This window comes from Diplotaxodon limnothrissa, linkage group LG12 (assembly GCF_057381915.1).
Source record: "Diplotaxodon limnothrissa isolate DT_005_m linkage group LG12, D_limnothrissa_male_GT1.1, whole genome shotgun sequence".
Classification (NCBI taxonomy): Eukaryota; Metazoa; Chordata; class Actinopteri; order Cichliformes; family Cichlidae; genus Diplotaxodon; species Diplotaxodon limnothrissa.
The window spans coordinates 1,963,498-1,980,681 of record NC_140607.1 but is presented as its reverse complement, the minus strand read 5'-3'; the positions used below and the strand labels follow the sequence as shown (position 1 = coordinate 1,980,681).

Here is a 17,184-nt window from a genome sequence, read left to right as displayed (position 1 = left end):
CAGCGGCAGGTGAAGGCCGTGCAGCGTGCTTGCGTCATAGCCTGGCGTCGTTCTGCCACAGCTGAGCCTCAGCAGCAGCAGCAGCAGGGACTGCTGTCCGGTAGGAGCAGGGCCGGAGGAAAATGCAGACATCCTGCGGAAAACACGCAGAGCAGCGTCCCGACGACACTCGCTGATCCTCGTGTCTTCGCCGTTTTTCGTTATTGCTTTGTCTTCTTGCGTCCCTCTCCTCTCTAAACACCGGAGGATGGGGGAATGATCAGTGCCGCCACCATCTCCCCGTCCTCCGCCTTCGTCTGGTGTCTGTGCCCAGGATGAGGGCTCGTCTGCTCGGACACACGGTGGTGTTCGTTGCCCTTTTGGCGCTGAGAAGCTGCCTGGCAGGTAAGGAGACGCATTTGGAGGCTTTATGAAACCGCGCGGGGCCTCCGGCACTGCGCACCATCACCCTGGGAACAGTTCTCATTGTGGAGGTGCTCTCTACAGAAATCCGTCTATGAGGATGACATCTAATGGGCATATGTTAGCCCAGTGAATATATGAAGCCAGTTACTGTTTGCTCCATTCAGTGTGTATATTGCTGTGTATATTATGGGATTTCAGTCTAAAGTGATTTGATGTTGTCAGCCTGCAGGGACAAAGTGTTTATCCTAACGGGGATTGTCTGTTTTTACCTGCATATACTGATTTATTTGAAGATGACTCAGATGACACTGAGTCAGTAACAGCTGCCGTATGAAAAAGAAGTTAAAGGTGACGCTACAGCATAGCTTGTAATGGTTGCATCATGCTGGTCGTCACTGAGTCTTTCGTTTCCAGGGTTAAGATGTGCACACATGCCAGCGCAGTGCAGACAGTGGGGGTGGTACTACAGTAGTTCTGGGGTATTCTCACCCTGTGATGTGTGGTGTTGTGTCAGGCTGGAAGAGCACAACTGCACAGATCCTATTAGGCAGCGAAGAGGAAGAATATGTTTTCCAGGTGTTGTTCCACATGCATTTGTTAGCAAATCTGTTATCTAAACAGAGTTTGTTTGCTGTGGCCTGGAGGTTCTCAGGAGCACATTCCTGATGTCACAGCTGAAGAGCTCCCTGTCACAGACGTCAGCGGCCACGTAGAGTCATGCTGATGACACAGGTCTGAAGTTCCAGTTCCTTTTATAGCTCATATCTATAGATCTGTGATGCTTTTAAAATCAATATACATCATTTAAAAAAACAGCTGTTTCTGTTTCCAGTGGTGGATTAACCCACATTTGGTGCTTTAGTTATTGTGTGTGGCAGAATGGGGGTACATACAGAACTGATCCATAACATATCACAGTCTGTGTGGTCAGTGAAAGAACATGCCGCTCAGTTCACCGTGGTAGCCCACTGTGTCTAATACTTCATGGACAACAATGGTTTTATGGGCATTAATGGCCATTTGTAAATTAGCGCTTGCTGGATGCACAAACAACCTGAACGCCTAAAACGTGCCAGGGATCAGCTGGTGTTCTTATCATGTAGTATCTTTATTCAAACAAAGGTTCAAACGAGTGTTTGTCAGATGAACGAACTGTTAAGAATCTCGGTTCGTTCAGTTTAGACACGTCAGGCCCGTAGCGATGACTGTTGATGAGCTAAATCTAGACTCCTGTTCGGGGTGTTCGACCACAACCTGATTATGGACCGTGCTGTGTGATGGAGACCACAGCTGCTGTCTTATTTCTGTGCAATGTGCTTGGGTAACATATGGGCACTCTGCCTAATGAGTGGGCATTTAAAAAGTGATTTTTGAATAATTAAAGGTTTTCAAGTAAATGTTTAAGTCTCCGTAGCAGTTAATATTCCTAAAGAGGGATGTTTTTGCTGTACTGGAAATAAAAATGATAGAAATGTATTCATTTGCTTCTCATTGCCTGATTTATTTTAGCTTCGTTTTTGTTTGTTTGTTTTTTAGGTATAACGTGTAAATCCACTAGACTGTGTTATGTTTAGCAAACTGTAACAGTCAGAAAACAAAATGCGAACTACCTTTGCACAACTTTATAGAAAGTATGGCGATCCAATCTCATTCTTCACATGGAGCTGTTAATGCTTAATTAGGTCAATGCCAGTTTGATGCAAGCTGTTATAGTTAAAGACTTACAGTAACGAGGAAATACACCAAGTATGCTGATCCCTCTAAAAAACCCTAAAATATTTTGGTGTGCTGTTTCTTTACTACCCATTTGAGATTTGTAAGATTTTTATCAGAAGAATTCTTATTATATTTCTGTTTTATTTGTAACACATCACATTTTATTATATGTGTTTATTTCTATGTGTGTGTGATTATTAAATGGCCGCATACTCACATATTTATGTAAATGAGGGAAGGTAGTCAGGACTAATCTGATTACACTACCAGAAGGAGAGATTGTAGACAGGAGTACAGCTACAAGGAATACAAAGAATTCCACAGGGAAATGGGAACCAACAGGCCAGGAAAGCCACAACACCAAACACCTGCACACGGTCACACAAGTCCTTAGGAACTGATACAGTGGGAAGAACCAGGATCAGACAGAGGCTCAGGCAAGTCCCGAGGAGTCAGCTGAATGCTAAAAACAATCTGCCTGTCGTCAGATACCCTTCATAACCAAGAGGCACCGTCATGGAAGGGCTGGTCCCTGCACAGCATGTCCCACGGGCAGACAGAAGAAGTTATACTGAGAAATCCTACCAGTGGCTGGACTAAAAGACAGCACAGAGGCACTAATCATGGCAGCACAAGCTCTGAGCACAAGATCCATAGAGGCTGGGGTCTATCACACCAGGCAAGACCCCAGGTGCAGGCTGTGTAAAGACGAGACAATCCAGCAGGGTGCATGGCATACATGGAGAGCCATAACATTACTGACTGGCATAGTAATACAGGAACATTTGTGCCGAGTATAGTCCTGGGATCAATTAGCCAGTGACTGACGAAGCCCCATGCCACCCTAAAATCATGGTTGTAAGTGTTAAGCTGACCATCTGTCTGTCCATCTGGCCTAGATACAGCAGGCTGCCCTGACTGGCCCACCAAGTTTATTATGGTAGGAAACAGTTGGTGCTGTTCTCTGATCCCTGTTGGTCTGCAGGTGCACATTAAAAAAATGGTAAATGACCTGTATTTATATAGCGCTTTTCTAGTCACTAAGGACCCCAAAGCGCTTTACACATCCATTCACACACACATTCACACACTGGTGATGGCAGCTACATTGTAGCCACAGCCACCCTGGGGCGCACTGACAGAGGCGAGGCTGCCGGACACTGGCGCCACCGGGCCCTCTGACCACCACCAGTAGGCAACGGGTGAAGTGTCTTGCCCAAGGACACAACGACCGAGACTGTCCAAGCCGGGGCTCGAACCGGCAACCTTCCGATTACAAGGCGAACTCCCAACTCTTGAATCAAGATCGTTTAAGTGTCTAAACGATCTTTGGGGACTCGGAATTCAGGAATAGAAACCAATATTATTGGCAAACAGATCTGAAGTTCCTTTGTCTTTTAAGGAAACACACTTAGTTATTTTCATCTACGGTGTGTGAAGGTTTGTGGATTCATCACTGACGTCTGAACCTCAGACAAATAGTCAACACAGTCAGAACTATGTGGGACATCCACTCTTCCATTAAGGCCCTTTCTGAAACAGTAAATGTATCAACAGAAGTCCCAGATGTGTCTCTCAGGTGCTATGTAATGTCTTTGCCAGATTGTTTTCCTACTTCTCTAGAATGTTACATTCAGATATAGTTCATCAGCTGCAGATAGCTGTTTAGGCTTGCCACTTTTTTTCCATCTATTTATCCAATGTCCTCAGAATACTTAAGCGACTCCATGCCAAGATCTGGCAAATGTTAAGCTAGTGGATATGGAATACCTGACTTTAAAGTGCAATTCTTTTTATTTATCCAGAGGACAGCAATGTAACATTTCGAGTGTTGTGTACATTCCCACCTCTGCAAAGGATGCACCACATGATCAGTAAGCACAAAAACACACATTTGGACAGTGTTCGCATCATTCTAGGAGAATGTAATCACTGGAACGTTTGAAAAAGCACGCCAAAACTGTTACAGTAACATCAGGAAGGCATGCACTGAACCAAGCCTTTGGTAAATCTGACCATGTGACATGTCTGCTAAGATCTGCCTACATCAGACAGCTAAAGGCTAGCCTAGTCACAGTGAGAGCTATTAATACCAGGACAGAAAGTGCACTGGTGCCACTGGTACTCATGTGCTGGCCTGCTGTACCTGGATAGCAATAGAACCTACGCTTTTCCTGGATTACAGTTCTGTCTTCAACACAATCAGACCAGGAAAGTTGGACTTTCTAACCTCCAGAGCAGAGGTGTTCAGGATGGGAGGCAGGGTCTCCTCTGAGCTCACCGTCAGTCTCAGCCCTAAACTCTTCACCCTGTGCGTCCATGACTGTGTTGCCACCTAGCTTGACACTGGCAGGATCGAGTATGCTGATGACACGAGCATCCTGGGCCTCATAAAGCTGCCGGAGGAGTCCAGTTACAGGCACGTCATCTAAAACATCACGGCCCAAACAGAGGAGAATGACCTCTTCAACATAGACAAAACATCTGAAATAAGCGTAAGATTTCAGGAAAAACGCAACTAACTAAAATAAAGAATAAACTGAACTCTGATCGTAGAAAATAACTGAAGTAAAACAAGTGCTTATGTGAAGAGGTGGTACAGGAGTGGACTGACACACGGCTGTGGGGGTCCCTGTGGTACCAACTCTATCATCAGAGATGGTTATCATCCAGGTCACAGCCTCCTCTGAACATCCAGCCTGAGCCGAGCAGAGTCTGATGATATGCACACAGCACGCTTCCATAACAGCTCCTTTCCTGCCACAGTATTCCTGATGGGAGAAACAAAATAAGGACAGACACACGCACAATCTAATTTAGTTGGTGCAATACACATTTCAACATGCAATACATCTCTAAATGACAAAGGTTTTCTCATACCACGGCGCTCTCTGAAACTACTTGACATGTTTTTTTTCTACCTATGTTTATCTGACCCTGACTCTCAGCTCTGCACAGTATTTTCTATGTACCCACATCTAGTGTATGTGTACAAATGACAAATAAAACACTTTATGTGTATCTTTAAAGGCTATTTGGGAATCATCTTGTTAATACAAAAATTCGTTTTACACATGTTAAACTGTGTGTGTAGACACAACAGCCCTTCATAGTTGGCTTTTTGATGCTTGAATAATTTATACGTCACCATTAACTCTGTTAACTGACTTAACACACACAAAAACTGTTTGTTCAGGTGCAAAGATTAGACTGAAACGGTTGAAAAAGCAGCCAGTGTCCATAAAAACGACATTCCAAAGCCTGGAGAGCTGTTGCTTGGGCAGATGTTCCAAAGACAGGAAGTGCAGTGGTACAGACCAGAACATCTGGTTTAACAAGCTGTACCACCACATCTGTTGTATCTGACTTCCTTATTTGTCACAGCAGCTTTTTCTTCATCTCATAGAAAAACAGTTAAACATGTGACTTCTTTCACTGAAGATCAAAGTGGGCTGTATGTGGCCCACAGTGTAAAACGACTCTGACACCACTGGCTTAAAGCTCCCTTAAAACTTATCAGGCTAATTGTTAGTTGGAAGGAATACACAAAGAGATGAAAGGGCTTCATTAAGACTTTGCTCAGTACTTTATATTTTTATAAATATTTAGAAAATTAGCACCAAACTGAAGAGAATATCTTGTTTGATATATTTGTCCCTTAAAGACTTTTTCAAAAATATTATTAAAATGCTACAAACAGTGCTTAGCCTCGCACATAGAATATCTCAGAGTACTTTAGCCCGGCTCGTTCAGCTCCTGTGTGGGTTTGTGATGCATAAAGAAAAAAAGTTAGCAGCTTGTTTCCTGATCTGACAGAAACTTGTTCATTTGCAAACAGACGTGTAGTTTCTGTAGAAGTCTGTCAGGAAAAGACACGTTTTTGGGCTCATTTGCTAATTTCATTTTCTGTTGAACACGATGAGATGAGCGTTTTGTAAGGTCCTCATTAGCATTCAGAAGTGTATAAAACATGCTTCAGGACGGTCCTGCTTAATCACCTGTTTGACAAGTTGGTACCATTGAGGGTCCAGTGTCACTTTGTTGGTTTCACTTACGGATCTCTGCTTGTCTGAGGAGACTTTCTGTCTTTTTTTGTTTTTACACTCAGTGTAATGTAGCACGGCTCAGTTACCGTCACAAGTCTGTCAGAGTAGCTGTTCTCTGTTTCCACTAAGTGAATATTTGTTAGAAATTCAAGCTGCTGGAGAAGAATATCATGTGTTTTTATGCCTCCATACTGGTGCTAACCAACAGAGGAGGCGTCACTCTGTTGGCATGTTAACACATGTCTAAGATCTAAAACATACATAATGAATTGTGTGCTGTTGTAATGATTCTGTCACTAATGGCCTGAGAGAGGATTTCACTGTAAATCCAGGGAGCAAAATGTGACCACTGAGATGCTGAAATAAAAACGTAATTAAAGTAAAATAAAAATTCTAAGTGTAAAATGAAAATAGAAACGTGAGACGTCTTCACTTCAGAGTATTTTGAAAAATAGTGCTGTGCTGTGTCGTATGTTCATGTACAGGTTCTCCTCTGTGCCCTCGGAGTTTAGAATGTGCCCTGGCAGGAAGACACTTCTGCCGGCCTGGCAGCTCCCACTGTGGGCCTTGTCTGCGCCCCCTGGTGGAAAACTCCCGTGGACGCTGCGTGGTCAAGAGGAGACATGCTCCTCACACTCATTCTGTTAAAGGTAGGTGCTCCTACCTCATATTACTCAGACTCTTTTCACAGGATGACCAGAATGTTCTGTATTCACGCAATTAGATTCTGTATTCCAACTTTTAGTGCATATTAGTTCCTGCAGAACATGCATTAACTTTTTGTACAAGATCTTCCAACAGGTAACCTGAGATATAGTAAATATGTGAGAAGTCATGGGAGTCATGTTTGACCAGGACATGTCCTTCAACGCACATATTAAACAAATATGTAAGACTGCGTTCTTCCATTTGTGCAACATCTCTAAAGTTAGAAATATCCTGTCTCAGAGTGACGCTGAAAAACTAGTTCATGCATTTATTACTTCCAGGCTGGACGACTGTAATTCATTATTATCAGGAAGTCCTAAAAACTCCCTGAAAAGCCTTCAGCTGATCCAAAATGCTGCAGCAAGAGTCCTGACAGGGACTAGAAAGAGAGAGCAGATTTCTCCTGTTTTGGCTTCCTGTTAAATCCAGAATTCAAAATCCTGCTGCTCACATACAAGGTCTTAAATAATCAGGCCCCATCTTATCTTAATGACCTTGTAGTACCATATCACCCTATCAGAGCACTTCGCTCTCGCTCTGCAGGCCTACTTGTTGTTCCTAGAGTATTTAAAAGTAGAATGGGAGGCAGAGCCTTCAGTTTTCAGGCCCCTCTTCTGTGGAACCAGCTTCCAGTTTGGATTCAGGAGACAGACACTATCTCTACTTTCAAGATTAGGCTTCAAACTTTCCTTTTTGCTAAAGCATATAGTTAGGGCTGGACCAGGTGACCCTGAATCCTCCCTTAGTTATGCTGCAATAGATGCACTGGGTGTTTCTTCTTCACTCACTGTGTGTTAGTAGACCTCATACAATTCTGAAGAATTTCTCAGGTTTTGAACATTGAAACCAGTTTTTCCAGTAACAAAGTATTAAATCTTCAGTTCCTAATTGGTGGTGTGACTGGTGCACTGATGGTGATAGAGGGAATCTGAGTGTCTGTAACATCCATCATAATGGAGCTGCTAACTAAACGAGAGTTTGAGTGGTGTGCTGAGGAAGAGGAGATGAAATCCCTGAGAGTGGGATGATGACCAAACACTGCACAGACCAAAGTCACTCAGACTGTGTGTAGACGTGCAGGTTCTTTCACTCACTGCTGGACTGAGCCTGGCAGTTTCTGGGTTGAAAGTTGAAGTCCGTATTATAAGTGTGGTGTCAGTGACCAGAGAGTGAGGTGAAAAACAATGTAACAAAGATGGGTCATTAACATTTGTTCCATAAATACTAGTACTACATACATGCATATATTGATTAAAGAAGTATTATTAATCTAACTTCTGGATCTGTTATATTGTTGCAAGTTGTGACGTTTGTCTCTCTGTTCATTAATATGGCCACACCTCTTTGGTAGAGTTGGAGAAGTGAGTGCGTACAGACGGTTTGGACAAATGAAGCTCCGCACTGGAAACACAACGACTGCCTGCAAACAACTCATTTAACCGATTAACAATTTCCTTAGAAGCAGTTCCACATGTTCCATGTTGTCATGTTTCAACTAACTCGTTGTTGCTGGATGTTCACTGTGTGTGTGTGTGTGTGATGAAACATACTTCATAATGAGGGTGATGCCTCCCAGGAAAATGGCCCAGAAGACCCAGAGCATCTGCAGCCCTCCAACAGTACTGAAGACTCAAAGCCATACATCTCCATGACAACTGCGTGACCACTCCAGCAGAAGGAGGGAGGCCTCAGACTCAGTGAGCCCTCATGGTCAAAGGGCAAGAGCCCTAGAGAACCAGAGGTCAGCTCTCCTGGAGCACTGGCATGTCTCTCACACGGCACACATACAAACATACCGAAGATGCAGGAGCCCATTGCTCCTCCCACTCGTCACTGTTGGGAGTGATATGTTGGGTGCATGTGTTGGTGTATATGAGTGTAGGAGGTGCAAAGGCAGCTTATAACTGCAAACAACAGTGCTATTAAAACTGTGAAGCTGTTCACCCTGTGTACATCAGCACAACTCTGGTCATACCACCTACTCCATACTGTGCTTGGATGTATAAGTAGGAGACAACACGGAGCAGTAGCTGATGATTTTGTGGTATGGGGTAAATATCCATACCACAAAACTCACACACATACACACCCCAAGTCCAGCACCCTGATCCATGAGAGGCCGATCCATGTGCAGTCTGTGTAAAGATGCACTCCCAGGGTGGTCGAGAATGGCCGACCTATCATCCTATTCCAGATACAGACAGACAAAATGACAGTGGTGGTAGACAAACAGAAGAAGACGGCCGTACTGATCGATGCAGCGATACTGAATGACAGCAACATCAGGAAGAAGGAACAGGAGAAGCTGGAGATGTACCAAGGGCTCAGAGAAGAGCTGGAGAAGATGTGGGTGAAGGTAACTGGTCCCAGTGGTAATTGGAGTACTTGGTACAGTGACCCCCAATCAGAGATCTCTGTCCAGAAGAGCGCAGTCCTAGGAACAGCTAAGATACTGCTCGGTGGTGGACCTGAGCTTTAGTAAACAAATGTTTAGATGAAGATGGTAAGAATCCTGGTGTTGTGTTCCTCCAGATAAAGTGAGCCCATACCCTGAGCTCGATGAGGAGATTGACTTTCTCTCTGCAATCATCAGGGAACAGAGACCCGAGTCCTACAGCTCAGGTATTACACTCTTCTTCTTATCCATATTTGCTATGTGACAAAATTCCCTAATGAAGTAATAAATCCACACTCTTTACTTTCTGGTATTAGCCCCATCCTCCCAGGAGATCACATCCAAGCAGTTTGAAGAGCATGGCTACACTCACAGAGCATCTTCTGTGGAACAGCCTCCTACTCAGAGTGTCCTGCTAACTAGCATCGCTTCACCCACCCCTAGAAACCACACTGCCGCTCTGAGCAGTCCCATCATCCTCCGCTACCCTCCTGACGACCATGTCTTCATCAGTAAGTCTTTCTGTCCTTGAGTTAGGACCCAGCTTAATTTCAAGAGAGCTATAGAGTCGTTTTGAATAATAGAACAGAAGACGTCACCTTACAGAGGCCGCTGTGAGGATTCAACTTAAACTACTTTTCACCACATGTGTGAAAAAAGTAATTGTGCAGTAAAATGGATAAAGCCGACGCCTCCTCCTGATCTCGCTGTATTTCAGTCTACCAACATTGTCCTGAGTGCTGTGGTGTGTACTTAACACACACACACACACACACTACAGGAGGCACCGTTTAATTAAACGAAATCGAGTTTGGGTTTATGTGCTGCTGCAAGAGGCCATGGTGTAAATCAGCGTCCCCAACCCCCGTTCCATGGACTGGTACCGGTCCGTGAGTCGTTTGGTACCGGGCTGGCAGAGCTGAGGCTCAGCAGGACGTTACTCTCAATGTTGTTGGCGCATTTCAGGAGGACGCTGCTGATACAGTTACACAATCACACGTTTATTATTATATTTACAAAACACCACAGTTTTTGTCTTGGTTGTTGTCATTTTGTTGTGTTTCTCTGCGACACCTTAAAGGTGTCCATGAAAATATTGTCTGACATTAAACCGTCCGTGGAGCAAAAACGGTTGTGACTGCTGGTGTAAAAGTCTTAATCCAGTTGGACCATCATCATCCAGTAGAGCTCCAGAGAAATAGTTCTTGTCCCCTCCTCAAACTGACTTCCCTCTAGAATCGTGTGTAGCAGAAATGTACACCCGCATTAAAACCACAATCTTCACACATAACTTTTTAAATAAATCACTTTATCAACGTGAGACCTCATCAAAATGATCAAATATGCAATCATTTTCAGGATTTTAATCATTTAAGTGCCAATTTAGATTTGAATTATAAGTTATTCATTAAAAAACACATGAAAAAAACCTAATTATTTCCCATGTACTGAGCATTAAAGGGATGGGCCACAGGTGGGGCTTGGATATGTCAAATATTAGCAACACAGCTCTTTGATTGCATTAGTATCGGTGTCAGATTTTAATTTTTGCACCCTCTGGACACCATTGTGCCAAAAATGGACACGCACAGTATTTGCAATAAAATCTTCAAACAAGTGCACGCGTCATTGGTACCAACAGACATAATCATGTGACAAAAATACGTAAAACCAGAGGGGATGATGAGAATTCCCCAAAAGAGATGCTGACTTGGATTTGCTATGGTCGGTGTGGGAGGCACATGCACTCAAGCACACATAATCAACAATTCAGCCTCCAGCCAAGTTCATGGGTTGTCAAATACACAGTTGTCAATAACTCGTCCTGATGTTATCATGGCATGTGTATCGAGTCAAACGAAATCTAAGCCCCGCCTACTTTAAAATCTTGGGACTGAACCTGAGTTTAATGCAGGACACGACAGAACTCAGACGTTGCTGTGATTAGTTCTGCCACACTGCATTACTGTTATCAATGTTGTTGTCTGTGCTGCTGCAGGAAACAGGCCTGACTCACTCACATCTATTTATTTTCAGCTGCTGTCCTTTCAGCTCTTCCCTCATTTCTCCAAGCTTTCACTAAAGGATCATGTCTTACTCTGATGTCTGCAGACCAGCAAACACTTCTATCATTCATGCTGTCTGTTGGTTTCTCCTCTCAGTCATGAGCAGCGTCGTCATTGTGGCAGGTTCCCTGGCACTGCTGGTAGCGTTGGCTTGCTGGGTCAGGTAAGCTTATTATTTTCTCTCTAAGGTGCTGCATAAACCAAAAGGTCCCCACTATCCCTCTCAGGAGTGGACAGGATGGCCTGCAGTTGCACTGTAGACGTATCCATCATCATTATTCTGTTAGAGATGCTAAATTGATTGGAACCATTTGATTTACAGTATTTCCATGTAATTTATTGTTTTTCTTATAAATCTTAAAAAGAGATGACAAAGAAACAGAGCTGTTCAATGTGCTCAGAGAGAGAACAGGAAACTGTACGGACAAAAGTATTTGCCAAACGTCTTAATCTTTAAACTCAAGTGTTTTCCTTCCCTTTAGATTCAGACACCGACTGAGCCCTCCAGGCTTACACACACACTTCCTTAACCCAGTGTTTTTGGGTTTTTAGCTGTAAACTTTGCCCCACTCTGAGATCCTAAGCACTCTAGAAGAGGCAGTCACATAGAAGCACACATTTTTATATTTTTCTGAATTGACTTTCCCTCACTAGTCTACCCATCCCTGCCAGTTCCAGGTTTCCCGGGAGTACGTTGTTGGAAACTGTGGACAGTCTTCCTTTCATTACACCACTACAGGATGGAGGTTTTTATGGTCTGAGAGTCATTTGGGTGACACACTACACATACTTATCACTGAGACGTGTTCTGTGAAGATTGATGGAGAAAAAAAATCTATTTTTAAATGAATCTGAAAGATAACAAAATATTGAAACAGACAGTTTTCAGACCTGCGATGTACTCTGTGGTTTCTTAAGTCTTCTTCGTGGCTTGTTTGCATGTAAGTCACAGAGAGCTGAGCTGTTCCAACCATACTGGGAACAACAGAGTCAAGAGCTGCCTCTTGTTGTGAAATTCATGAGATAATGTGTTTTGAACGTTAACTGTCATTGTTAATGTGTTATAATACAACTTATCAGCTCTTTTCAGTCAGCTCCAAATGTTTCACTATGTGTGTTTTGTTGTGTTTATTTTGTTTTATTGTTACAGGTTTCAGAAATATGTTCATATCAATCAGAAAGTGGACTACCCTTCATCTGGACTGATGAGTGCTCAGGCATTCGAGAATTTGGTGAGGAAACGATGTGACTAAATGTTTAGGAGAAAACACACTGAAAATACTTTTCAGTGTGTTTATTTGTCTCAGATCACCACTGCCTTCAATGCTGAGCGATGCAAGGATCTAAACTCTACCACCAATGCTCCACATGCAGTTCATAATCTGAGTGCTGTTTAGTGAGCATAAATGTACACAATGTAAACCCGAAACGCCTTAAACAAAAATCTTAACCTGATGAACTGTATAGAAACAGGAAACACAGGATCTGAGATATTTGGCCCTTCAGTTTCCACCTGCTGCTCACAGGAGCCTCGTCAGAAACGGCCCCGGTGAAAGAATTGTTCGCCAGAAGCAGCTCTTAACCCTTCAAAGTCCGACATCGAAGTAATCGCTGGAAAATTCAATTTTTGGAAAATGCTGTAATTATTTGAAGTTTATATTTTTATCATATTTGCTACATCAGACTTTTTTTTGCAATGTATCAAATTTATTCTAAAAGAAATCCAGCAAACTGATGATGTAGAAGCCTCGAAAACTCAAATATATTGCACTTGGCTTTAATGATTTAAATAAGGGAGAAAACAGTAAGGTAACAGTAACTACATAAAAACTAGGCTGAAAATCAGTGAATTCTAAAATGACGACTCTCAATGTAACACTTGTGGTTTAAGTCATCACCAGTGTGTGAGAGATACTGAGATCAGGAGAGGCACCTTCTGTGGGCATCTGTAAAAAGTCATGATGGAGGCTCTGGGAGGGATTGGGGAAAACTGATGGAATTATGAATTCAGAAAAGTACCATCAGATTTGTTCACTGTTAAAGAGACTCCCTGGTGGATGTCTGCCTTTGGTTCTTATTCCTGGAAGCTGCTGTGCTCTGCTGTAGGTCCACTTGCCCTTCTTCTTCTTCTTCTTCCTCCTTTCCTTCTAAGATTGTTCAGTCTTGAGTCTGCCATCGTATTGTTGCTCCCTGGTAGTTGACAGTACACACACCGAGTGGATCTTGGAGTACAGACGATCCCAGTGCATTCTTCTTTGGCAAATCTCTCAAGCTCCTCTAGATTCGGTACTCTCCTGCTATGGATCGTGATCTTCATTTAATCCCACAGATGTTCAGTGTGATTAAAGTAAAATCTTTGTGCAGGCCAGTCAGGAATGTTCACTTGTTTCTTCTTCCGTTTTGGATTGTGTAGGAAGACAAAGTCATGATCCAGACCCATTTTTTGCTGATGAATGATAAAGGTGTTCTTTAAAAATCTTTATAAATATATGCTTCTTTCTTCACGATTCCTTCTACCTTGACAATATTCCAGTTCCAGCAGAGTATCTGACAGCTAGGATGGTGTAGGTGTTGATTTCCAGGTTATGTTCTTCCCATTCAGCTGACTCTTCAGGAGTCTGACCCTCTGCAGGTATTTGGTGGTTAGAGGGTTTCCTAGCGGCCTCTTCATGGTTTCCATTTGCCTGAGTAGCCGTCCTCAATGTCTATATGTTGCTTTCTGGTAGTTCGATCCCCTCAGTTCTGTCTACCTTTCCTCTCTTTGTTACCATCCGACTATAATACTCTAGTTCGAATGACATTCCCACGTCATTGTTGTACATTCTAGTGGTGTGGATCAGTGAGTCGATGTCTGGTTCACTCCTGCCATACAGCTTGATGTCATCCATGTACAGGAGGTGGTTAACAACTGCTCCATTCTGTAGTCGGTACCCATAGGCAGTCTTGTTAATGATCTGGCTGAGGCCCATACAGAACAGTAGTGGGAGATTTACCAAGCCCCCTGAGCTTGGTAAATCTTGTGCTATTGGCTAAAGCTTGGCCTCTAGTGTTGTACGCCACATTCCTAACGAATTCCTGATGAAGATTCTTAAGGTTCTGTTCTTTCTGCAGTTGTAGGCATTCCAGGATCCATGTTTGGGGCACTGAGGGGATTACTTGTAGTCAACCCATAGTTAAGGTTTGGTCCCTCTGGTGTTTCTGCCAGTTCCTTCCTGGCACCCACTCATGTATTGAGCCATGTGCCTGTTAATCTTAGCCGCTATGATGGAGCTTCCATGTGGTGCTGAGCCAAGTTATGGCCAGTAGTTGGACGGGACTGGTTCCTTCTGAGGGTCCTTGGAATCAGGACTGTCCTGCCTTCAGTTATTGTAGGTGTGTCTCATCCATGGACACTCTGGAGTGCAGTTAGCTTCTATAGCCGGTAGGCGTGAATCATGTCAGCGTCTGGTTGCTGTCCAACTCTTCGGGCTTGAGACTCTTTCTTGCATGTCCACTACTGTGATGGTTACTTGTTCAGGAAGGAACCTTCTCATCTCCCCTCTACCCCTTGTTTACTTCCAGCTTGGGGACAAGAAGCTGGCCCACAGTGCCCAAATGTACCACTACCAGCACCAGAAGCAACAGATGCTCTCCCTGAGAAAGTGAGTCACCCTCCCTGCACAGACATGTTCATCCTACCTTGGCATGTGTATCTCTATCCTGTCTCGCTGTTATCCTTGCTGAATATTTGTGTGTTCTCCGCAGACACAGGGTTGAGCCTAAAGTTCCTGACTCTGCAGCCTCAACAGATGAGGAGAATGAGGATGGAGATTTCACCGTGTATGAGTGTCCTGGACTTGCACCAGTGAGTAAACGCTGCATTCTTATCTCCACATTCAGTAAAAGTTCAACTGTGTCCACTGTGTCATTGTGATGGTGTAATGCTGAGTCAGTGGAATCCATCAACAAGAAATAAGGATAACATTAAGGCATAATGTGGGTACAGATACAGCCACTGAACCGACAGGACAGTTGTGAGTGTGTGACAGATTCCTGACTGATTACAGCTGATGTTTGGCGGTAACGATATTCCCCGCCTGTGATGTGAACGATGCAACCATGAGTAGTAACGCCGCTAAACAGCATTTAGGAAAACTGTTGGTGTGTATCCAAAAGCAGTGTGATGGTGCATCCATTTACACGCTGGCTGCACTGTATATTTATATCTTTTAAATTGGTTCAGGGATTCAGTAAACTCTGACACAACCGGCAGTTCTCACCATTTACACTTTCCCAGTAAGTTATCAGTCACAGTGGAAACGATCACAGTCATATCTGCTTATTTAAGTCGTCTGCCGCTAATCTTAGTGCATCGCTTTTGTGATGTTAAGACTCTGGTTCAAAAATGTTGTGCTGTGAAAGGGACGCTCCGAATCCAGGTGCATGTCCTGCAAATAAGTGTCCAACCTGCAGTATTTAACTAGTTAGCTAGTTAGGCAGCTGTGGGTGTAAAAACTCCATGTGCTGACAGGTAAGAGAGAATTAGAAGTTATTAGCGTTCAACCTGGTCCTAATGAGCGACTGTGCAAACAGCACCCACAGCCAACACTTTGAGATATGAACATGGGAGATTATTTACAGCTGATACTGATTTTATACATTTTCTGTATCATTTCCTGGGATTGTGCAATCAAACCACCATCATCATCATCATCATTGTCATACCCGTCAACCTGAATTTAAGGAATAAATCACACAAAAGTTATGGGAAACTACAGGAACTGTCTGAATAATGACAATGAATAAATAAACCCTTTAATAAGTATTTTAAAAATTATTATGTAGATTATGTCATTTTTATGTAGCTGTCTTAACAGTAGTTTTACTAATAATGTATGGATTGCATAATACACAGCGTGTAATCCAGAAGAAGGTTCATTCAGCACTCACTGTGGCCGGGTTTGTATTGTCTCCAACGCTGTTTCTGTGTGAAGAGCAGGAAGGTTTCTCAGAGATTCTCTATGCAACACTCGACCCTTTCAGCTGCTCTTTCAATCTTTCTGAACTCTGCAGAGTCAGAACAAAGACTTAGAGTCATGAGACGGAAAAGATGGAACACAAAACAAAAAATAAGAGCAAAGTAAGCGCAAAGATATATGAGAAGCATAAGCAAACTAAGGAATAAACTGATGACATTAAACAATAACTGAACTTCCCAGGGCCAAGACAGGAAGTGTGTTAATCTAAGATCTTCCCCTCTGTCTCTTTCTTCTCCTTCAGACGGGGGAAATGGAGGTGAAGAACCCATTGTTTGACGACTCCACCCTCTACCTGCAGAGATTCCACAAATGAACCTGGACACAGAGACGTTTCATGCTCTAAAAGCAGCACCTGTATGTACAAATATTTACACGTCAGTTTAATTGTTCCAGTGCGCAGATCGGACACATACCCTAAACAGCCAAACTACATTTGGTTTTTCCCGTTTTGTTTACATATTTCTTTACTGTTTATTACACACATATGCAACCATACGTGCTCAGCATTTATGAGCTCACTGATAGAACAGGCTTTGCTTTTATTTCAGCATTTTTAAATGGATGTAATGTTGATATGAACACAACTCAGCTCAGCGACTTCTCTTGTGTGTTATGTACACATTGTTTTTCAGTTGATTTCCGTCTTGCTGACACCATGTCTACATGCATCTGCATTCTTACAGTTCATCCAAGAAATTTAAATATTAGACAAAGATAACACAAGTAAATTAAATGTATAACTGAAGGTGTTTGTGATTAAGAGGGGAAAAATCCAAACCTGCACAGCCCTGTGTGATGAAGCGAGTGGGAATGTGGACTGACGAGACAAA

The 17,184-nt window shown here is 43.1% G+C and overlaps 1 protein-coding gene across 1 annotated transcript; it reads left to right on the top strand.

The window, feature by feature from the left end:
• Nucleotides 1–314: 314 nt before the first annotated feature.
• npdc1b (neural proliferation, differentiation and control, 1b) lies at nt 315–16,667 on the top strand. The gene is made up of 9 exons (XM_085368060.1): nt 315–384; nt 6,653–6,817; nt 9,408–9,497; nt 9,588–9,782; nt 11,433–11,499; nt 12,487–12,568; nt 14,898–14,977; nt 15,081–15,180; nt 16,596–16,667. The coding sequence occupies exons 1-9, from the start codon at nt 315–317 to the stop codon at nt 16,665–16,667; spliced, it is 921 nt and encodes a 306-aa protein (XP_085224186.1).
• Nucleotides 16,668–17,184: the final 517 nt, after the last annotated feature.

Coding starts and splice junctions, on each gene's coding strand:
- npdc1b (XM_085368060.1), top strand. CDS start 315: ATGAGGGCTCGTCTGCTCGGACACACGGTGGTGTTCGTTGCCCTTTTG. Junction 14,978..15,080: donor CAGATGCTCTCCCTGAGAAA/GTGAGTCACCCT, acceptor TGTTCTCCGCAG/ACACAGGGTTGAGCCTAAAG. Junction 15,181..16,595: donor AGTGTCCTGGACTTGCACCA/GTGAGTAAACGC, acceptor CTTCTCCTTCAG/ACGGGGGAAATGGAGGTGAA.